At 49.4% G+C, this 23,673-nt stretch overlaps 2 protein-coding genes across 11 annotated transcripts in view; one reads left to right on the forward strand and one right to left on the reverse strand.

Moving 5' to 3' along the window:
• KDM2B (lysine demethylase 2B) overlaps positions 1 to 6,192 on the forward strand; it is a 167,037-nt gene extending 160,845 nt beyond the window's left edge. For 3 of the 9 annotated variants that reach the window (XM_062182130.1, XM_062182128.1, XM_062182131.1), the window contains exon 23: positions 4,706 to 6,190. In XM_062182130.1, the coding sequence (XP_062038114.1) occupies positions 4,706 to 4,887 (182 nt within the window). In that variant the 3' untranslated portion in view covers positions 4,888 to 6,190. Of the gene's footprint in view, positions 1 to 3,982; positions 4,086 to 4,705 lie in introns of all 9 variants that reach the window. The other 6 variants (XM_062182129.1, XM_062182132.1, XR_009864875.1 and 3 more) reach the window with 5 other exon arrangements.
• A 2,986-nt stretch (positions 6,193 to 9,178) lies between these two features.
• RNF34 (ring finger protein 34) overlaps positions 9,179 to 23,673 on the reverse strand; it is a 29,228-nt gene continuing 14,733 nt past the window's right edge. The window contains exons 2-6 of one of the 2 annotated variants that reach the window (XM_062182134.1): positions 21,849 to 22,067; positions 20,343 to 20,750; positions 15,171 to 15,266; positions 14,728 to 14,929; positions 9,179 to 10,108 (exon numbers count right to left, since the gene is read on the reverse strand). In XM_062182134.1, coding sequence (XP_062038118.1) covers positions 9,918 to 10,108; positions 14,728 to 14,929; positions 15,171 to 15,266; positions 20,343 to 20,750; positions 21,849 to 22,067 — 1,116 coding nt within the window. In that variant the 3' untranslated portion in view covers positions 9,179 to 9,917. The remainder of the gene's footprint in view (positions 10,109 to 14,727; positions 14,930 to 15,170; positions 15,267 to 20,342; positions 20,751 to 21,848; positions 22,068 to 23,673) is intronic. The other variant, XM_062182135.1, reaches the window with a different exon arrangement.

The raw sequence follows: 23,673 nt of genomic DNA on the forward strand, positions 1-23,673 counted from the left end.
TTTATTTGAAAGGCACAATTAGAGGGAAACAACAGGAAAAACAGAGATCTTCCACCCACTGGTTCACTTCCCAAATGGCTGCCCAGCCAGGGCTGGGCCAGACAATCCAGGAACCAGGAGCTTCCTCCAAGTCTCCCAAATGGGTAGTTTCCTGCTACCTTCCCAGGCGTTAGAGGGAGCTGGATTGGAAATGAAACGGCCTAGTCAAGATATGGGATGCCAGCATTGCAGGCAGCGGCTTTACCCACTGTGCCACAGTGCCAGCCCGTTTAGGTCTTTCTTAGAGTTAGTGATTGCTCCATTTCTCAGTGAACCACACACCAGAGTTCCTTTTCTCCACACGCACTGCTCAGTCCCTCAGCCAGTCTGTCAGCAGAGAGCCCCAGACTTCCTTTTCTTCCCCCTACCAGACACCTGGGCTGGCCAGCTCTGCCTGCTGTGGCCCTGCCACCTCCTACCACGGTGCTGGAACTCCTTTGGTCTCATGTTTACTCGCGCACGGGCTGGAGGACCTCCTCAGCTCGCGTGTCTAGAATGTCTTTATGGAACAGTCGTTTTCAGCTGATGGTCCAGGCAGGATAGAACCCTAGCTGGGAGATGTGTTTAAAAGAAGGGGAGCCACTGTTCCACCTCCCAAAGTCCACAGCCATCTGACTGTCAAGTATCAAGTGAACCTGTGCTCTCCCTGGACGCGCATGGGAGTCGTCTGTCCACTTGTCTGCTGGCTTCAGCCATTGTGCAGGGTGCTCCTGTGACCCTTGCACTTGGAAAAACGCCCTTCGGTGCCGGGAACACGGCTTGGGTCCTTCATTATCCTCTTCCTCTGATTTTTCCTCTGGACTCATCTTCTGGTATCTTTTTTTTCTTTTCCTCGTGCAGTCATTTGTTTCTTTTTTTTTTAAATTATTTATTTACTTAATTATTTTTTGACAGGCAGAGTGGATAGTGAGAGAGAGAGACAGAGAGAAAGGTCTTCCTTTTTGCCGTTGGTTCACCCTCCAATGGCCGCTGCGGCCGGCGCATCTCGCTGATCCGAAGCCAGGAGCCAGGTGCTTCTCCTGGTCTCCCATGTGGGTGCAGGGCCCAAGCACTTGGGCCATCCTCCACTGCCTTCCCGGGCCATAGCAGAGAGCTGGCCTGGAAGAGGGGCAACCGGGATAGAATCCGGCGCCCCGACCGGGACTAGAACCCGGTGTGCTGGTGCCGCAAGGTGGAGGATTAGCCTGTTGAGCCACGGCGCCGGCAGTCATTTGTTTCATTTATGCTGCTGTCTAGGTTGAGCACTGTGAACCTGTTTATATAGGTCAGAAATAGTCCAATGTTGAGTTTCACATGGTTCGACCTTTTTTACGTGAGAGGCAGACAGCACTGCTATCCACTGTTTTCACAACATCCTGGGCTGGGCCAAGCCAAAGCCAGGAGCTGGCAGCTCCATCCAGTGTCCCTGTGGGTGGCAGGAACCTAGTGACCTGCAGCATCACGGCTGCCTCCCATGGTGCACTTAGGAAGCTGGAGTCAGAACTGCACCATGGGATGTGACTGCAGCAGACCCGAGAGGCTCCCTTCACTCTGAATATTGGCACTTGGTCATGCGCTCAGGGACCAGGACAGGAGCTTGCCTGCTGTGGGTGGCCGCGGCAGGGTCATCTATCAGGTTGTTCCTTTGGAAAAACCTGGACATCAGATCTTTTTGTCTACCTCATAAGCTGGCCAGGGGTGCCAAAAATACTTGCCTTAATTCCAAAATGTTGATGTGGTCCTGACAGAGCTCTGAACTGGGGGCATCCAGAAGTAGTGGGGAATTCTTCCCCAGGCCCCGTTTTTCAGGGGGTGCTGCTGATACAGACTGAGACAAACCCCAGCCTTCTGCAGGGGCGCAGATCTGGGTGTCTTACTGTTCCTTAGACAGCACAGGCTTGAGCCAGGCCTTCAGTTTCTAACCCCACTGAGCCCACCTCCAGTGGACCTGGTGGTCCCATCACGGCAGCACATCCCCCAGGTGTCCCAGCCAGCACCTCTGGTGTGTTTATAGAATAAGTCTGCTTACTGTGGTTACGTCGGACTGACCGCCCAACCATGTTTAGGTGTACAGTTGTGAAGTACGCTCACTGTCGCACAGCCCTACCATTATCCACTTGTAGAACTTTTACACCCCCGGCAAACACCATTCCACTTACTTTCTAAGAGGGTTTGCTTCTGTTTTAGTTGTTTAGTTTTTGAGAGGCAGAGAGGGAAGGAGACAAAAAGTCAAGCGCTGGGCCAGTGCTGTGGTGTGGCGGGTTAAAGCCCTGGCCTGAAGTACCGGCATCCCATATGAGCTGGTTTGGGTCCTGGCTGCTCCACTTCCAATCCAGCTCTCTGCTATGGCCTGGGAAAGCAGTAGAAGATGGCCCAAGTCCTTGGGCTCCTGCACCCACGTGGGAGATCTGGAGAAAACTCCTGGCTCCTGGCTTCAGGTCGGTGCAGCTCTGGCTGTTGTGGTCAATTAGGGAGTAAACCAGCGAATGGAAGACACCTCTCTCTCTTTCTCTCTTCTCTCTGTGTAACTCTTTCAAATAAATAAATCTTAAAAAAAAAAAAAAAAAAAAGAGATCTTCCATCCACTGGCTCACTCCTCAGATGGTCACAATGGCCAGGGCTGGGCAGGCCAAACCCAGGTGTCAGGAGCTTCTTCTGGGTCTCCCGCATGGGCACAGGAGCCCAAATACTTAGGCCGTCTTCTGCTGCTTTCCCAGGCCAATAGCAGAGAGCTATATTGGAGGAAGTAGAGCAGCTGTGACCCAAAAGGGCTCCCAGATGGGATGCGGGCGTCACAGGCAGTGGGTTTACCAGCTCTGACCAATGTCAGCTCCTACGTGTCACTCTGAACATGGAATGCTTTCATCTGCCCAGAATTACATTTTGTTAGGAGTTCATCTTTATTGCCTATACTGTTTGAGGCTTTTAATTCTTAATCCTTTTTCACTGGACATGGTTTTCACTGTTAAAAAGGATAGAGAAAAACATCTTTAACTTATCAAGGCCTATCTTTGAACATTTTCAAAAATACAGAAAAATTTGATAGAGTTACAGACAGTGAGAGAGAGAGAGAAAAGTCTTCCTTCCATTGGTTCACCCCCCAAAATGGCTGCTATGGCTGGCACTGCGCCAATCTGAAGCCAGGAGCTTCTTCCTGGTCTCCCATGGGGTGCAGGGCCCAAGGACTTGGACCATCCTCCACTGCCTTCCCAGGCCACAGCAGAGAGCTGGACTGGAAGAGGGGCAACCGGGACAGAATCCGGCACCCATATCGGGTGCCAGCGCCACAGGCTGAGGATTAACCAAGTGAGCCACTGCGCTGGCCCCAGAAAACACACGCGTTCCTCCAGCGAGAGGCACCAAGGCTTTGCTCCTGAAGGAGCCTGTTCCCCTGTTGCTTAGTTACTTGAAGGCTGCGCCCACGTTGTGTTTCCTAAGGCCGAGGACTGTGGCCACCCAACTGTGGTAATGCCGAGTTTTGGGAGAAGGTGGTTTTCCTCAAGAGCTGTGTGCCAGCGTTACTTCTGACTTGAGCCATCTTGGGCAGTATCTGAGGGGTCCATGCAAAGACTGAGGTTGGCCTGGAAGAAGTGGGGGCTGTCTTTGAGGCACCTCCTTTTGTCTGCGTCCTGCTCAGCTCTCCCGCCCTGTCTGACTGCCCGGCCTCCTGTAGCAATGGCTGTGCACACCACCTTCCCAACACTATTGTTCTCCAGAGTTCATGAATTCCTGCTGCCTTTAGGCCTGGGTCATTTTGCCCAGATCTGGCCAGTGTCTGTGCAGATCCTGTGCTGAAAAGGGGTGGCTGTGGGACGGTGGCAGTCGGTAACTGGCCTGCTGCTCCAGCTCTTCCCCTCCCCCGCCCCGGCCTGCAGGAGCTGGACGATAGGTATTAGATTGCACAGGCCTTGTATGCATTATGGCAGCTTGCCCTGACTGTTTTCATTCTCACTCAATTTAATAGAAAAAATAAAGTGTTGGCACTAGTGATGATAAGCAGAGATCTCAAACTTAATACCACTGAGGTGAAGGGAGGAGTCATTCGTCCACCCAGTTGATTCGGCCAGGTAGGAACCATTTGTCTTGCCGGAGGGTGAGTCTCAGTTGGATGCCAGCTGGCGTTTAAGCCAGATGCCTGTGGATTCAATTCCAAAAAGAAACAGGAACAAAGATGGAGTTGAGGGTGTGTCTGCAGGTGAGGGCGCGGAAGGATTCTGATTTCCGTCTTTTACTCTGGGCAGAACCCATGTCCCTTCTAACCCAGCCCCCTCCAGTCCCGCTGGCATCAGGTCGGGGCAGCCAGTGCGCGGGCTCTGGGCCTCTCTGAAGGAGCCCGAGGGACCCCAGGAGTGTTCTGGTTCTGACCCAGCGAGTGCGTCAGTGACGCCTCAGCTGAGGGAAGCGGCTGCTCACTACCGTGTGACCCTGGGTTTGTGAACCAACACAGGCCCACCCGTGTGCCTCCAGAGAGGCGGCCCTCACCGCTTTCCACGGGGCAAGCACACATTAACCTTTCTAATCGTGGATGAAACCATTTCCCGTTTGAAGAAAGTTTCTAAGCAAATACCGCTTCCTCGGGGCAGGACGGGAGGGCATGCTAGAGCTCTGAGCTTCCAGGCCGCGAGTGGCCAGGGTGGGGCCGTGGGCTCTGCGCCTTCTCCCCTCACGCTGTGTCCTTCTCCCACAGACTGCAATAAGGTCACTGACCAGTGCCTCTCCTTCTTCAAACGCTGCGGCAACATCTGCCACATCGACCTGAGGTACTGCAAGCAAGTCACCAAGGAGGGCTGCGAGCAGTTCATAGCCGAGATGTCGGTCAGTGTCCAGTTTGGGCAAGTGGAAGAGAAACTCCTGCAGAAACTGAGTTAGTCCAAGGACAAGTATGTAAATATGGGGCGGGCGGGGGGAGGACATGCAGTGCGGGAGGGGAAAGACTTCACACAGACGAGGGCTTTTATTTCCATTTGGAACCTGGAACCACAGATGATTCCACTTTGCAAGTCTTGCCAAGGGAGAAGCCGTTGATCCGCTTGGGTCTGGGGGACGCGTGAGCTGGACGCGTTCCTCTGGGCCTTCAGAGAGTCGGAGCTGCACTGCTTGCCGGACCATTTCTGAGGTGGCCTTTAGACATTCCCGTCAGACGAGGATGGACTTCGGGGAAGTTCTGGTTGGTCCGTGTTTAGGACGCCTCTGAGGTTCCTGGTGTCAGCACAGTGGACCACACACGCCATCTGCTGCCGTCTAGACACATTTTGTTTTGATTTTGTTACATCTTACATTATGCAGAACTATTTTTGTACAAATTGTTTAAAAGTTATTTATGCAAGGTCTGAATGCATACCAGTGTTTTTATTGTTTGAGATGACCAGTTTTCCCAATTTCCTTAAGGTAGGAGAGAACTTGATATATACTGAACACAAAGCTCCATCTACAAATGTTCCCAGATCCGGCAAAGTGGGCTGAAACCTTCCACTTAAAAGCATGTTTAACTGGAAGCAGAGAGCCTGCTTTGTGCGTTAAGAAGTTACCCAAGCATGTTGTGGATTAATGTAAATTATAGTCAGAGTAAGACACTCTGCCAAGTTTTTCCTCTGTAAAAAGTTCACCTTTTTCTCAAAAATCTAAAACTCCAGACTTCAGCCTGTGCACTCAGGAGGGTTTTGCTCCAGCATGAGCTCTTGTAGTCCACAGCGATCTAATTTATGCAGTGACTAAAGAAGTAGAATAAACACTCCCACGTCACCTCTCCCCCTTCTCGCCCTCTGGAGTGGGAGCCGAGTTCTCGTTTAGGTTTGTGCCGCGGCTCCTCCTAGCTGTGAAGTTCTGCATTCCTAAGTGCCATTGTTGTGAGGTGGTGTTTCCTAGACCTTCCCTGACGCGGTTTTACCTTTGTTGAATTTGTATAAACAATTGTACAAAAAAAGAGTGTGGGTTTTTGTTCTAGAAACTTAATAGAAAAGCCCTGGGTGGGTAGTGTGGCATGGGATTTAGCTCATAAAAGCAACAGACAGAACAGTGCGGCCAGAGAGGCCCCACCTGCAGGAGCAAGGGGCAGACTTGCAAAGTGGCAGGCCGGCTTCCCACAGCACCCTACCCGAATAACTTCCAGAGCCACTTGGCGTTACGATGGGAATGGGGAGGGGTGGCCCTGGCCGTGGGGACGTGCAGGGGGCACTTCGTTAGGCTGCTGCTTCCCCAGTGGCCGGCAGAAACCAGTGAAGTTTTAGATCACAGAATCTTTCAAAAAGAGGGTCAGGGCCAGCGCTGTGGCGTAGCGGATAAAGCCGCCCTGCAGTGCCCGCATCCCATATGGGCACCAGTTCGAGTCCCAGCTGCTCCACTTCCAATCCAGCTCTCTGCTGAGGCCTGGGAAAGCACTGGAGGATGGCCCAAGTCCTTGGGCCCCTGCACCCATGTGGGAGACCTGGAAGAAGCTCCTGGCTCAGATCTGCCCAGCTCTTGCCGTTGCAGTCATTTGGAGAGTGAACCAGTGGATGAAGACCTCTGTGTCTCTGCCTTTCAAATAAGTAGATAAATCTTTTAAAAATAGAAGTGTGTCGCAATGTCACGTTCCTAGATGGAAATAACTGCTCTAGTCAATGTGAACACAGCAAGGACTCTTGTCACATAAAGAGCAACAAAGACCTGGGCTCCATGGACATCAAGTTCTGGCTTTGCCCTTGCAAAGATGTTTATAGCAGAATACATACCTGTGCCTCTGCTGCCTTAGATCCAGAGCTCTCCATCTGAAACCACAGCACCCACTGAGGTTGGCCACTTGTCATGCAGTGCTCCCGCGGGGGGGAAGCTTGAACAAGATGGCTGCCTGCTACCTGGTGGAAAGCCCCACAGCTGAGACTCCCGTCTCCTGGAGCCAGGGTCTGCGGGTGACACACAGACTGAGAAGGGGCCTAGGCTGATGCTCTCAGCAGCAGACGGCCCATCCCGAGGCTCGCAAGAGGCCAGGGTTGTGCAGTGGTCACGAGCGAGATGACACGTCCCCCAGGACGCGTCCATGCTCCACAAAGGCCTTTCCAGAAGCAGCTGCAGAGGCGGCCACTCCATCAAGTGCGACCGACAGCTGAGCCCACGGGGACCGGTAAAGCCATGAGAAGGACCACAAGCCTGAGAGCTCGCGGCGCCGGTCGGTCACAGCGCTTAACCGGAGAAGCAGAGGAGCTGTGCTCCTACCTGAGGATTCTGACGTTTGCGGTCGCGTCAAATGATGCTCCGTCATATGCTAAGGGGAGTTCGCGCGATTCGTCGCGGACTTTCAGAATTTCATCTTTATGACCTATTATCTGCTCACAATATTCACTCAGCCATCACAGGCCCATTACAAATGCAGACCCCTTGGGGGACTGGTTCCAAGACCCCCTTGTCTCCCTTGCTCAGGCCCCTTGTACTCAATGGTACAGGGCAGGCATCTGGCCCAGCAGCTAGGCTGCCAGGTTTGGACTCCCACCTTCTCCTGATCCCACCTTCCCGCTCACATGACCCTCGAGGAGCATGGTTCAAGAAGTCAAGTCCCTGCCACCCATATAGGAAACCTGGCCTGGGTCCCTGGAATGAACCAACAGGTGGTTAGTACCTGCGTATCATGGGCACACATCCCCCTGGACTTAAGTCATCCTTAGACTCCTTGTAACGCCTACTACAGCGTGACTGCTGAGGGAATCACCGCGTCAGTTAGGGGAGTTACGTATGTCCAGTCATTTCAAGTGCCAGACCGGATGAACTGTTTTGGCTGGTCCTTAAGCCACACAGGGCTACTTCAAAACACAATCTAAAAAAATTCACTAAGAATTTTTCTATTGCTACCAAGAAGCACTTAATACAGCAATCCAAGAAGAGATGTTAAGGTATTTCAAGGTGAGACTACATTTCCTAGTTTAACTTTAGACAAACCAGCAGCAGCTACTTGGTTTCTATTTAAGTTTGCTTACTGTAACCTGCTGGCCTGAATTTAAAGACTTCCTACCACCAAGTAGCAACTGTAGGGGAAATGTTAATTCTGGAATTCAGTCTCATGAGAAGTGCAGACCAAGAACACAGCCCAGGAAGCTGTGTGGGGAGCAAGTGATCTACTCGGGCTGCTGCAGGCAGGCACCTGTAGCGCCCCAGAAGGGGCTGTGATGGCTGTGGAGGTCTTAACTCACACACTGACCCTGGGAACCAGCAAAGACAGGCAAGACTTCCTTCACAGCCAGCCAACCTGACCTCACACGGGCCAGCCATCTGCCTCCCTGCGTTCCTGGTTGTTTTCAGGTCTGTTATTTCATGGGTAGATCCTGAGCACCTGAGGACAGATGTGTGTTACTGCAGAGTACAGCTGGGGACCAGCCCTGTGGTGTAGCAGGTGAAGCCACCTGCACCGGCATCCTTCATGGGCGTCGGTTTGAGACCCGGCTGCTCCTCTTCCAATCCAGCTCTCTGCTATGGCCTGGGAAAGCAGTAGAAGATGGCCCAAGTCCTTGAGCCCCTGCACCCACATGGGAGACCTGGCTTCAGATCAGCACAGCTCTGGCTGTTGCGGCCAATTGGGGAGTGAACTAGCGGAAGACCTTGCTCTCTTTCTCTCTGTGTGTAACTCTGACTTTCAAATCACTAAATAAATCTTTAAAAAAAAAAAAAAAAAGAGCTGGAATCTCAGCTGAGCAGTTAGGCATTGCATAAAATCGTATCTGCCTGCTAGCAGCAGCCTAAATCCACAGCTGGGCTCCACTCACCCGAAAGCACACCCTGATTCAAGCGGACCTAAAAGAATTCAGAACCACACATGAGAACTAATGCCCCAAGATTGGCATGCTGTGTAGTGCTGGAAGGGTTAAAAGAAACTGCCACCAGTGAGAGATTCAAACTCTGATGTAGCTGCCCTTTAACAGATTTTAGACAAGTCCCTTGACCTCACAGACGCCAGGTTCCCCGTGTGTGAACAAGCGATCTGGGTCAGACTGCTGCTTCCCGGCATGCTGGGGAGAACTCAGAAGCCCCTGGCACAGCACAGGCAACAGCGACTCTGCAGCCCCCCCCTTACCGATGAGCGAGCAGTGGGGTTCGCTGTGACATCTTTGAAGGTGCTCCCACCTCCTCTGAAGGGTGCTAGACCATGTGCAGAAACTTGCTGTTTACCCTAGTGAATCAGGAACTGAGACAATGTAAACAAAAACATATTTTAATCTAATTTTATTCCTAAAGTTGAAATTAGCTAGCAGGTAGCACTAAAAATACACCTTCACCATACAAAACAGTGTAAACGCTTGAACGTTAATAGAGAACTTAGCACACACACTCCTAATGGAAGAAGCCAGACACAGCCCTTGCTATAAAAGCTGTACCTGGACAAAGATGGCCGTGTTTGGTCTAAGGCCTGGCAGCTGACTACAGAATGTCCATGATTCCCAATTATGTTTAAATGCAGAGATAGCAACGATGTGGAAACCTACATTCATCAGGTATTAGCATTGAATACAGGACTGGTCAGGTGACCATGTTCCATACCAGCCACTTGTGGACAGTGACCTCATCCAGAGAACAGACGTTTCAGACATCCGAGTGGTTTCAGTTAAAAATAGGATGGAAGGGAAAGAGACCAGGACGTCCTCCAAGAGAGCAGCTTACGCTCCCTGCCGTCAACAGCCTCGCTCCCACAGTCAGTGCTTGTGGGACGTGTGAAAAAGCCCAGCAGAAGCAGGGAAGCTCGTGTCCACGGGTGGATGGGATCACAGAACGGACCAACGTTTCCACAATCTAGGGTGCACCTTTCTGTTCCCAGTCCATAGTGAAAATAATTTTTAAAAACAGATTCACTCTGAACAGGAAGGTTCCAGTCCCTTCTGCGCACTGAAATGTTTTGGATCGAGTCTGGGGGCGTCGGTGCTGCTGAGGAGAACCTCGGCTCAGGACTTGAACACGTGCACGGCCCGCACCACGTACTGCCGGCAGATGGGACACTCACTCATGCGCTTGCCGCACTTGGTACAGGTGACCATGTGCCCGCACTCCAGCAGCACGCAGTCGATGACAGCGTCCATGCAGATCCGGCACAGGCTGTCGTCGTCCTCATCCTGCAGCTGCAGCCGCTCGCCATCTGAAAGGCAACCGAGAGTGGGGCTGCAGGCACGTCTGCCCGCCTGCTGGCCCCGGGCCAAAGCTGAGCAGCCAGCTGCTGAGTGACCCCTGCAGGCCCAATACTGCCCCAGGGAGGGACAAGGACCGTAAGACTGCCTGTGCCCCAACACAGCCGGCTAAGGAGCGATTTAGAGCAGAGGGGGATTCCTGTAATTAGCAAGAGAAACTCCAGAGTGGCCTTCTACCCACCAGCCTTAGGATCCAGACCCGAGTCACCCCCGTGATGTGGCCGGGGCGGGCTGGGGGAGGGGGCACAGTCTGCGGCGCCTCCACAGTCCAGTCTGGAGTAACTGCGCAGCCAGCAGCGAAGCCTTGGCGGCATCTCATTCACTCCGTTCCTGGCACCTTGCACAGCTGGAGTCTGTCTCAGTTAAACGGAACGTGCGCTGTGGCCAGATTTAGGTCGTCAGCAAGAAAGTCAAAGGACGAGGTGAAAGCGACCTCAGGCTGGAATCTGACTGCAGGGCTGTGGGCTTCTACAGAAACCAGCAGTGACGTGGGGAAGGGTGCAAGCTTGGAGGACCAGCAACCTTTGCACTTGAGAGAAATGAACTTCACCGCCTGCCTTGTGAGTTCACAGCCCGTGTCTACAATGTGACCTGGGTGTGAAGTAGGGGCTAACATTTTTTTAAAAATTGGATTATTGAAAGGCAAAACAACAGAGTCAGAGATTTTCCATCTATTGGTTCAGTCCCCCAAATGTTTTCAACAGGTTGGAGCTGGACCAGGCCAAAGCCGGAAGTCAAGATTTCTTTCTGGGTCTCCCACATGGGTAACAGGGACCCAAGTACGTGGGCTGGATCAGAAGCAGAATAACCAGGACTCAAACCAGTATTCCAGTATAGACTGCTGGTGTCACAGTGGAGGCCTAACCCACCGCTCCATGGCGCCAGGTCCTGTTCTTCCCAGTCTTTTCAATTCAATGAAAGCATAAAGCAAAGGAGCCAGTCTGTCGCACTACCTGGTAAGGCTGTGGGGGTTCATGCTGGCACTCAGTGGTTTGAAGCCAGCCAGGCTGGGAAAGATGCCAGCTGTGCTCAAACAAAATCCACCAAGTGGGAGACAGAACCAAGGGAAAGACACTGGAAGCCATATATGTTGTGGCCTCCTCTACCCATAAACTCTTTCAGGGTGGGAATTATATCATCATGCATTGTACATTGCCTGTTATTTAATTTGCAAATTAAAATGACTTCTCCATTCACTGTTAGAACACCATTTCCCCAAAAATCTAGGACAACTGAAAGATAAGACCAAGGCAGACGGCTGGCACTGTGGCGTAGCGGGTAAAAGCCACCACCTGCAGCGCTGGCATCCCATATGGGCACCAGTTCAAGTCCCAGCTGCTCCACTTCTGATCCAGCTCTCTGCTATGGCCTGGGAAAGCAGCAGAAGGATGTCCCAAGTCCTTGGGCCCCTGCACCTGCGTGGGAGACCCAGAAGAAGCTCCTGGCTTTGGATTGGTGCAGCTCCGGCCACTATGCCAACTGGGGAGTGAACCAGCAGATGGAAGACCTCTCTCTCTCTCTCTCTCTCTCTGCCTCTCCTTCTCTGTGTAACTCTGACTTTCAAATAAATAAATAAATCTTAAAAAAAAAAAAAAAAAAAAAAAAGACCAATGCAGGATCATCTTAGAAACACATGTGCCAGGAACCGGCATTGTGGTGCAGCAGGTTAAGCCTCCACCTGCGACACCAACATCCTCTGTGGTCTTTGGTTCAAATCCTGGCCACTCCACTTAATGATCCAGCTCCCTAAAAATGCGGCTGGGAAAGCAGCAGATGACCCAAGAGCTTGGATCCCTGAACCCATGTGGAGACCTGGATGGAGTTCCAGATCCCTGTCTGGCATGACCCAGCGCTGGATGTTGTGGTCATTTGATGGAAGATCTCTCTTTCCTTCTCTCTGTAACTCTGCCTTTCAAATAAATAACTAAGAAAATAAACAAGGGGCAGGCACTGTGGCATAGAAGGTTAAGCCTCCGTGTGTAGTGCTGGCATCCCATTTGGGCACTGGTTCAAGTCCTGGCTGCTCCACTTCTGATCCAGCTTTCTGCTATGGCCTGGGAAAACAATGGAAGATGGCCCAAGTGCTTGGGCCCCTGCACTCATGTAGGAGACCCAGATAAAGCTCTTGGCTCCTGGCTTCAGGTTAGCCCAGCTCTGGTCATTGCAGCCATTTGGGGAGTTCACCAGCAGATGGAAGACCTTTCTCTCTGTCTCTCTCCCTCTGTAACTCTGTCTCTCAAATAAATAAATAAATATTTAAAACAAACAAATAAAATATTTATGTGCCAAAATCCTTTCTTGTTTATTGTTAGGGTAAACCTGCTTATCAAGAAATGCTGTATTATAACTGTCTTTTAAAAATTTTTAATGGGGGCCAGCGCTGTGGCATAGCAGGTAAAGCTGCTGCCTTCAGTGCTAGCATCCCATATGGGAGTCCTGGCTGCTCCACTTCCAATCCAGCTCCCTGTGGTGGCCTAGGAGAGCAGTCGAAGATGGCCCAAGTCCTTGGGCCTCTGCACCCACATGGGAGACTCAGAAGAAGCTCCTGGCTTCAGATTGGCCCAGCTCCAGCCATTGAGGCCATCTGGGGAGTGGACCAGGGATGGATGACTTTTCTCTCTCACTGTCTCTGCCTCTTTGGAACTCTGCCTATCAAATAAACTAATCTCAAAAAAATTTTAATGAATATTTCTGTTTTATGTACTTGAAAGACAAAGCAACAGGGAAGCGGAGGGGGAGAAAAGAGACAAAGTGAGTGAAAGAGAGAGAGAAATCTCATCCATCTGCTGGTTCAATCCCCAAATGCCAGCAACAGATGGGTGGGACAGGCTGAAGCCAGGAACCTGAAATTCCATGCAGCTATCCCACTTGGGTGGCAGGGACCCAAGCCCTTATCTGCTGCCTCTAGGATCTGTTAGCAAGAAGCTGATGAGAAGCAGAGTAGCAGGGGCTCAACCAGCACTCTGATACGGGATGCAAGCATCCCAGGCAGCAGTGTAACTTGCTGTACCAACAACACCCAATCCCTATAACGAGCTTTTAAAGAAAAAATTCAACATGATAAAAAGTAATGATGAAAGAATGATTTACGTTTAGATAAGAGCATATGACTTACCAGGCTGAAAACCACTTAATTTTTTTCTTGCCAATAAATGCTCTATGGTTTGGCCCTGTAAACAGCTAACAGAGTTTCTGTACCATACTTCATCAAAAAGTAAGTTGTTCTTTAAAAAGTAGGTTTTTGTGACTTGCACAGAAACCTAATACTTGAAGCTAAGAAGAACTACCTAACACTTAGGCTATAGGGAACCTTTTCCCACTGTTAGGGTTCAAAAGCTACAAGTGAGATAAACAAGTTACTGACCTTCCACAGGAGTTAGTTAGAAAACATTTTTATACAGACAAGAATTTTGTCAGGATTCTATCAAATAATTAAGGCAAGAAAAATCAGACTGAACAAATGATTAACTCACATAGCAAATACGTTCTCAGAGCAAACATGACAATGCACAGATCTGTAAACAGGCTCATAACTACTTCATACACTATCAGAAGGTATGAAGTCTTATCAAAAATAAATCTAAAAGGGGGCTGGCGTTGTGGCACAGCAGGTTAGGGCCCCGGCCTGCAGCACCTGCATCCCATATTGGTGCTGGTTCAAGACCAGGCTGCTCCACTTCCAATCCAGCTCTCTGCTATGGCCTGGGAAAGCAGTAGAAGATGACCAAAGTCCTTGGGCCCCTGCACCCAAGTGGGAGACCTGGAAGAAGCTTCTGCTCCTGGCTTCGGATCAGCTCAGCTCTGGCCATTGTAGTCATTTGGGCAGTGAACCAGCAGATGGAAGACCTTTCTCTGTCTGGCTCTACCTCTCTAACTTTTTCAAATAAATAAGATAAATATTTTTTCTTTTTAATCTAAAGGGCATTTATAGCCCAGAGGTTAAGATGCTCAAGTCCCAGAGCAGGCCTTGCGGTGCACTGGTTAACCTCTGCTTGGGGCTCACAGCCCTTATCAGAGTGCTGGCTGGAGTCTCAACTACTACACTTCTGATCCAGCTTTCTGCTAACACACCCTGGAAGGCAGAATACGGCCCAAATGCTTGGGCCCCTGCCCTGCATGCAGGAGACCCAAATGAAGCTCCAGGCTCCCGACTTGTTGCAGGCATTTGGGGAGTAACCCAGCAGATGAAAGACCTGCATGTCTGTCTCACTCCCCACCTCTCCTTCCCTCTTGTCTCCCTGTTGCTCTGTGCCCAGGGCCCACATCAGAGTACCTGAGTTCAACACTGTGCGCCAGATCCTGACTGGCTTCCCACTAACGCAGATCACGGGAGACAGCAGTGGCCGTTAAGAGCTGGGCTCCTGCTGCCCACATGAGACTGGACTGAGTGCCCATGTTTGGCCTGGCCCAGCGCTGGCTATTGCAGGCATTTGGGAAGTGACCAACAGATCAATGTTCACTCAAACCCATTCTAATAAAAATAAGTTTGACTTAACTGAGACAGAGTTCACTTTGTTAAAGCCTAAGGAAGGATACTATAGGGAAAAAAATGAAAACAAAGTTAACTTACATGACTTCTGGTTTTCTTCGTTCTCTTTGTATAACCGGTTTACTTTCTCTACCAGCTCCCATTTCTCACAGCAGCCAGAATAGTTGACGAAGTTCCGAGCCAGGATTTCCTTCAGTTGGCGCACACTCATCCCTTCCACATCTTCAAGGCTTGACAGGTCAGACAGCGAGGCTCGCACTCTCTTCTGAGAAAGCCCAGGAGTCTGCAATCACAGAGTGTCCGTCACCTCCGTCCCCACCCGTGCAGCCCCCACCCCTGCAGTCCTCGCTGGCCCTGGACGTCCTTCCCAGACTGCTCCACAGTCCTTGCAGTGTTTTAACCAAGCATCCTACATTCAAACCAGGAGAAACTTTTTTTTTTCATCAAGAGAAAGTTCACATGGGCATCGTCCCTTCCTGCCAGACTGACATGTCAAAGAAACCAAATTTTACAGGCAGTCTCACCCTCTCCTCCAAGGTTTCTTCATCATCGTCGTCGTCATCATCTTCATCATCGTCATCATCCTCTTCTGTGTTTGCTGAAGCTATTTCACTTTGTACCTACACATACACACCCAGAATGTTCTCATTAGGTCAGGGACCGTATTTTCCTAACAGTACCAACCTGTATTTATCAGGGACACAGCTCAGTACACTCCGTTCTTTGGATCCCAAATCTTGCTGCCCGTCTCAGAGTTGGGCCCTACATGACTGCATAGAGAATTTACTTTCCAGGCCGGCGCTGTGGCTCACTTGGTTAATCCTCCGCCTGCGGCGCTGGCATCCCATACAGGCGCCAGGTTCTAGTCCTGGCTGCCCCTCTTCCAGTTCAGCTCTCTGCCATGGCTCGGGAGTGCAGTGGAGAATGGCCCAAGTGCTTTGGCCCCTGCACCTACATGGGAGACCAGGAAGAAGCACCTGGCTCCTGGCTTTGGATCAGCGCAGCGCTGGCCATAGCAGCCATTTGGGGTGTGAACCAACAGAAGGAAGACCTTTCTCTCTGTCTCTAACTCTGTCAAATTAAAAAAAAAAAAAAAAAAAAAAAGAATTTACTTTCCATAAAGTTATCTCAATTCCTGTGTGTGTGAATTTGTACAATATATCCAGAGTATTAACTCCCTAAAGAGGGCCCCATGATGGAATGTTACAGCCCTTAAGGATGTGGGGTGGCACCACATCCTTACCAAAGGATCCACAAATGGCTGGTTTAACTGGGGCCTCTCAGACACAGCCAGAAGAAAGATACTCCTCTGCCTAGACCAGCCCAAGTGTTGGGGACATCCAATGTGAAAGACAATCCTGCTGCATCCCACACATTCCAATTCCAGAGATGGCGGGCGTTCTAGGCTTCTTCACTGATGCCGGAGGCTACTTCTAGTCTCTCAAGTTCCTCCACAACCAGAGGCATCCTTTTCATTAGAAAAAAACACAAATCCCTTCAACTTGAGTTTACACCTTCTTCCACTTTTTTCTTTTTTTAAAATTTTTAAGAAAGAGGGATAGACAGAGATATCTAATATCCCCTGGTTCATTCCCCAAATGGCTGCAACAGCTGAGGGTGGGCCAGGTCAAAGGTAAGAGCTAGGAGCTTATTCCAGGTCTCCCAGATACGTGCAGGGGCCCAAGCACTGAGGTCATCCTCTGCTGCTTTCCCAGAAGCATTAGCAGGGAGCTGGATCAGAAGGGAGTAGCTGGGTCTCAAACCAGCGGCCACATGGAATGAGGGTGTCACAGGTGGCGGCTTTACCCACTACACCACAGCACCAACCCCTAGCTCTTTTGATTCTATTTTGTCCATTAACCCAGTGGTAGTCTAGGCCAGTTTCCAGTAACAATATTCCACCCCACTGATTCACAGGCACCATGCTATGACATCCAATGACCCATACTTCCCAAATGATGCCATATACTCAAAAGTAGTTCAAAGGTCAGATGTGTCTTTTTTTTTTTTGACAGGCAGAATGGACAGTGAGAGAGAGAGAGAGAAAGGTCTTCCTTTTCCGTTGGTTCACCCCCTAGCGGCCGCTGTGGCTGGCATACCACGCTGATCCGAAGTCAGGAGCCAGGTGCCTCTCCTGGTCTCCCATGCGGGTGCAGGGCCCAAGGACTTGGGCCATCCTCCACTGCACTCCCGGGCCATAGCAGAGAGCTGGCCTGGAAGAGGGGCAACCAGGACAGAATCTAGCGCCCCGACCAGGACTAGAACCTGGGATGCCGGCGCCGCAGGCGGAGGATTAGCCTATTGAGCCACGGCGCCAGCCCAGATATGTCTTTTGTTTACATAATTATGATAGCTCAGGGCCAGTTCTGTGGCATAGTGGGTAAAAGCCACTGCCTGCAGCAGAGCATTGCATATGGGTGCCAGTTCACATTCCTGCTGCTCCACTTCAGATCCAGCTCCCTGCTGATGCACTTGGGAAAGCAGCAGAAGACAGCCCAAGTGCTTGGGCCCCTGCACCCATGTGGGAGACCTGGATAAAGCTCCTCAGGCCCAGCCCTGACCGTGAAGTCATCTGGGGAGTAAACCAGTGGATGGAACATCTGTCTCTTTCTCTCTGCCTCTCCTTCTCTGTAACTCTTACAAATAAGTAAATAAATCTCTTTAAAAAATGATAATTATGACAACTCTTATTTGGGAAAAAAAAAAAGTCCTAGCTAAAGCTTATCTAATTTATGAGCATTTGGAAGGCAACTAGATGAAAGTTCCCTCTGCTTTAAATAACGACTTCAGGGGCTGGCACTGTGGGTAAAGCTGCTGCCTGCAGTGCCGGCATCCCATATAGGCACTGGTTTGAGTCCTGGCTGTTCCACTTCCGATCCAGCACTCTGCTATGGCCTTTGAAAGCAAAAGATGGCCCAAGTCCCTGGGCCCCTGTACCCGCATGGGAGAACCGGAAGAAGCTCCTGGCTTCGGATCAGTGCAGCTCTAGCTGTTGTAGCCATCTTGGAAATGAACCAGCAGATTGAAGACCCCCTCCCCCCACCGCCGCCTCTCTGTAACTCTGCCTTTCAAATAAATAAATAAATACTTCAAGAGCCAGCACTGTGGCTCAGCAGGTAAAGCCACTGCTTGTGACACTGACATGTCAAATCAGAGCACTAGTTAGGAGAGTCCAAGCTATTCTACTTCCCATCCAGCTTCTTGCAAATGCACCTGGGAGGCAACAGATGATGGGCCAAGCATGTGGGTTCCTGCCACCCATGTGACTGTTGTGGCCATTTGGGGAACCAATCTATGTAAGATCTCTCTCCCTATCTCTATTGCTCTGCTTTTAAAATAAATAAACCTTTTTAAAAAATAACCATTTCAGGCAAACATTATATGCATAAATTGTTTTTTTTTTTTTTTTTTTTTGGACAGGCAGAGTGGATAGTGAGAGAGAGAGACAGAGAGAAAAGTCTTCCTTTTTGCCATTGGTTCACCCTCCAATGGCCGCTATGGCCGGCACATCTCGCTGATCCGAAGCCAGGAGCCAGGTACTTCTCCTGGTCTTCCATGCGGGTGCAGGGCCCAAGGACTTGGGCCATCCTCCACTGCCTTCCCGGGCCATAGCAGAGAGCTGGCCTGGAAGAGGGGCAACCAGGATAGAATCCGGCACCCCAACCGGGACTAGAACCCGGTGTGCCGGCACCGCAAGGCGGAGGATTAGCCTGTTAAGCCACGGCGCCGGCCCATAAATTGTTTAAAACAATTCTTTCAACATTTTAGGATTACTCATACACAAGTGAATATCAATTAGAAACCCTTGCATGTTATTCAATCAGGATGCCCAGGGACTTCATTGGAATAAAATTCTTTTCTATTTTAAAGAATTTAAGATTTTTTTTTTTTTTAATATTTGACAGGCAGAGTGGACAGTGAGAGACAGACAGACAGAAAGGTCTTCCTTTGCCGTTGGTTCACCCTCCAATGGCCGCCACGGCTGGCGCACCACGCTGATCCTGAAGGCAGGAGCCAGGTGCTTCTCCTGGTCTCCCATGTGGTACAGGGCCCAAGCACTTGGGCCATCCTCCACTGCACTCCCTGGCCACAGCAGAGAGCTGGCCTGGAAGAGGGGTAACCGGGACAGAATCCGGAGCCCCGACCGGGACTAGAACCCGGTGTGCCGGCACCGCAAGGTGGAGGATTAGCCATGGCGCCGGCCCAGAATTTATTTATTTTTTGTTGTTGTTTATCTGAAAGGTAGAGTTAGAGAGAGAAGGAGAGACAGAGACAAATCTTCTGTCTACTGGTTCACTCTCCAAATGACCTCAATAGCCAGAGTTGGGTCAGGCCAAAGCCAGGAGCCTGGAACTCCATCCAGGTCTCCCATGTGGCTGGCAGGGGCCCAAGTTCTTGGGCCATCCTCCACTGCTTTCCCAGGCACATTAACAGGGAGCTGGATCAGAAGTGGAGCAGCTGGGACTTGAACTGGCACTGATATGAGCTGCTGGTGTTGTAGGCAGTGGCTTAATCTGCTGTGCCACAACACTGGCCCCTGAAATACTACCCCTAACCACATTTTACATTTTAGGGAGAGATTGTCTATCTGCTGGTTCACTCCCTCCCAAATGTCCACAACAGCCAGGGATGGGCAGAAGCTAGGAGCCAAGAACTCCATCCGGGTCTCCCATGGAGGCCCAAGTATTCAAGCCATTTTCCACTTCCTTCCCAGGTGCACTAGCAGGGAGCTGGAGAGGAAGCAGAGTAACAAGCTCACACTCTGACAGAGGACAAGAGAATCACAAGCGGTGGCTTAATTCTGAGTCACAAGGCCAGCTACAACACTACTAATTTTTGTTTTGTTTTGTTTTTGTAATTTAAGTGCAGAGAAACAAATGGAACAAATTTCTATCCACTGGTTTCCTCTCCAAATGCCTGTAACAGTCAGTTGGGCCATGCAGAAGCTGGGAATTCAGTTCAGGTCCTCCATGTGGGTGAGCCCTTTACCTGCTGCCTCCCAGGGTCTACCAGGAAGCTGGATCAGGAGCCAGATTTGGGACCTGAATCCAGATTCTCTGATATGTGATGTGGGTGACCTGCTAGGCCAAAAGCCCACCCCAGATGACTATTGTTGTTTAATTAATTTATTTATTTGAAAGGCAGAATGACAGAGAAAGAGAGACACAGAAAGAAATCTATCTATTGGTTCATCCCCTAAATGCCCTCACTATCACATGGGTGGCAAGAACACAAGTACTTGAGCCACCATCTGCTGCCTCCCGGGAATATTACCATGAAGCTGGACTGGAAGAAGAGGCAGCCACTGTCATAAAGGATACAGACATCCCAAACAGCAGCTTAACCCTCTGCATCACAAGCCCACCCAACCCAGATTGTTTTTTATGGTCACTGACACTTGTACAAATAGTCCCACAAACAGGTATCTGCTACTTTTTCACAGTCATTACTTCAAATGAGGTCAAGAGACTGAAGAACTATTTGTGGACCTTTCAGTGGGCTCTGGGGCCTCCTGGCATCTAAGCACTGAGATTATACATCCGGAGAGCCTACGAGTGGAGAGTTCAGCTGGATGTGGAACCTCTGCTCCAGCCCGTGACCTCTCATTTAACAGAAGTCTTCAAGTGCTAAAGTCCCCCCATATATGGCCAAGAGTAAGTGTGCCAGGCCCTCAGTAATCAGTCACACCCTCGTACCTGTGCCAGCGCTCCAGCTCTGGAGGTCCCATCTCTATCCATAAGCTCTCCCTGAAACGAAGACACAGTAGCAGAGGGGGCTGTAGAGTTTGAAAAAAACGAATGTGTAAAAAAGCTAGAAGTCTGGGACCGTGAAGAGTTCAGACTGCCTGTGTCCAGGTGGTCCTCAGAGCCTAGTCTGTGATGGCACAGAACCAGATCCACCAAGTCTTCTTTCTCTCGACAAGTGTCTGTCGGGACATTTCTGAGCATGAGATACTGCCGCAGATCCTTCACCTTCAGCCGCATTAACTGAGGGCGCTGAAAGGCCGTCGCTTGCAGCAGGTGACAAGTAGAGCATCTACGGAGGTTTTCTTCTAAGACCGAACAAACGGAGCAAAAATCTTTCTTGCAGTCACAACATACGTGCTGAAGAAAAAGAGCAGAAGCATTTAATGCTAGTAAGATGTAAGTCATGTGAGAATACTAGTTTTCCTTCTGCCTTCTATTACAATTTAACTGTTGTTTCTCATGAAGCTCCCTATTGCACTAAGTACATGCACAGGCATCTTAGCATTCCAGAAGCCAGGAAAAACAAAACAGTCACTGCCAAGGCAGTGTGGATTCACAGAAGTTGAAATCCAGGGCTTTAAGAAAAACACACACTCTTGTATTAATGAATTAAAACCTTTCCGCCCCTTGGTACAAACATGTAATCAGCAGAGCAGAGCTGACACCAACCACAGAGCAGAAAGCACAACTACAAGCGCTCTTCCGGTTCTTTTCCAGTGTGAACAACTTCCTCACTTAAAGAAGAAAAAAAGCCAAACAGATTAAAAGAAAGGCAACTGATCTCTCAAGGTCAATCCAGGAAGTAGAGGTCCCCACTAATGCAGTAATCAGTTGCACAGCCTCAATCACAATCAAAGCCATTCCACAGAGAACATCAAAGTGGACACTATACTGCAGGCACATCTGGCTATGTACTCTTCCCACAAGTTAACACTTTTCCCCTCAACTATTTCAAAGGACTAGATGGTGACCAGCAAAGACACCAAGATGGCCTAGTAACATGATGGTTCTAAGAATGACTCTCTGTCCTAGTGGAAACTAAATAATTTATGTTGAATATCTAAACAGTAGTTATCATACTAATTTCTTCATTGAGGAGTTAACAATACGGGTAGAGAAAATTTTTTTGAAACTTGAGATCACAGCTACAGTAAATCATCTCTGAATAAAACTGCAGACTAAATTTGTTTCCAAATGTAAATATCATCAGAAGAATTAAAAGGTACAAACCAGAGTTCAGGAGAAAGGATGCCTAAGCAGCATGAGAAATAACAATGTCTATTCAGAAAACATGAACACTACTGTAATCCTTTCAATGAGTAATTTTACAAAGGGGAAATGTTTAATGAGACTAAACTTTAGATTAAAAAAAGAAAATTCATTAGCTATTCAAAATAACCCTCAATCAAGAGTTTTGATCCATGTCTTTTGCGCACAACATTTCATTCAACTCACCTTTTTTCTAAAGACTGAAAATGAAAGTCCACAGGCTTTGCAAACTATATTAGGTCCTTCCGTGGCTGCTGGTGGGTAGGTGGAAAAATCAGGGTTTGGTGTAAATCTGAATGGACCGGTACCTCCTGCCAATCCTGACTGCTGGCCCCTGACAGCTCCGGTTCCCATGACTTCATTCAGCAGCCCACAGCACGAAGCCCACATAGACGTGGCCCCCGCCTGAAAAGGAACCACAAGTACCACAGTTCAGAAGTGCAGGGCTGGCGTTTGACACACACCTCACATTCCACTTGGGCTGCCCACATCCGCATCAGAATGTCTGGGTTCAAATTCTGACTCCACTTCTCATACCAGATTCCTGCTGATGTGCGAGCTGGCAGGTAGGTGATGGCTCAAATAGTTGGGTTCCTGCCACCCACACAGGAGACATGAATTGAGTTCTGGGTTTCTGGCTTTGGCCTGGTCTAGCTCCAGCTCTTGAGGTCATCTGGAGAATCAGTAGATACAAGCTCGTTCTCTTTTAAATACAGTTTTGTTTTGTTTAAAATAACACTGTTCAAAAAAAAAAAAAAAGCTGAGTAGAACCTAGGCTGTCTAGCACCCTCAGCCCTGATTCCATGCTGGAGAATTAATAGGCGGGGCAGCCTCAATATGCAACTTTATGAGAATCAAAATGACACAAAGTTTGATTCTGGAGTGTTTTTGATTTTTCAGGTTTAGATTAGGAATGCTCAACTGGTCTTTCAGTCTCAAGTATTTCAGACAAGGGAATACTCAACCTATATTCCTTCAGATACCAAAATTTAAAGCTAACTGGAAAGAAATTATTTTCCAAGAATACCTGGCATTGGATATACTTATGGTATCTTGTTAGGAAAAGGAAAAAATAGCATGATCCAAATTGAAACACACACACACACACACAAAAAAAAAAAACCCCACATCCATCCAAACATACAAAGATGCATATACACTGGACAGAAAAAAAAAAAGACTGGAGAGAAGTATGCCCTGTTCGATACTTGAGACATGCTTATACCAAAAAAATGTTCATTTTTTTTTTACCTTAAATTCAAATTTCCTGGGTGCTATGTATTCTATCTGGTAACTTTGGGCTGCTGGTTATCGTACAAGATACCAAACTAAGGTTCTATAGGCCAAAGATTTTCCTAGCTATTATTTAGCAGAAAGAACCTAAATTCAGATTACCTACGATCACTAAACCTCTGTTCTCTCATCTGCGGCTGTGGACAGTATACTATGGCATTTATAGGTAACCATTTTATTTTTATTAAAAACAATAAGGAAGGACCAGCATTGCGGCATAGCAGGTAAAGCCACTTCCTGCAATGTATATGCTGGAATCCCATATGGGTGCCAGTTCATTTCCCACCTGCTCCACTTCCAATCCCTGCTAATGGCCTGTTATAACCAGCCTAAGATGGCCCAAGTGTTTGGGCCCCTGCACCCATGTGAAAATCAGGATAAAACTCCTGGCTTCTGACTTGCCCAATGCAGGCCATTGCAGCCATTTGGGGAGTCAATCAGTGATAGAAGCACTCTCTTTCAAATAAATACATCTTCAAATAAAAGGGGGGCAGGGCAGCACTGTGGCATAATAGGTAAAGCCGCTGCCTACAGTGCCAACATCCCACATGGGTGCCAGTTTGGGTCCCAGCTGCTCCACTTCCAGCTCTCTGCTATGGCCTGGGAAAGCAGTAGAAAATGGTCCAAGTGCTTGGGCCCCTGAACCCACATGGAAGACCCAGATGAAGTTCCTGGCTCCTGGCTTCCGATCAGCCCAGTTCCGGCCTTTGCAGCGATT

Source organism: Lepus europaeus, chromosome 23 (genome assembly GCF_033115175.1).
Source record: "Lepus europaeus isolate LE1 chromosome 23, mLepTim1.pri, whole genome shotgun sequence".
Classification (NCBI taxonomy): Eukaryota; Metazoa; Chordata; class Mammalia; order Lagomorpha; family Leporidae; genus Lepus; species Lepus europaeus.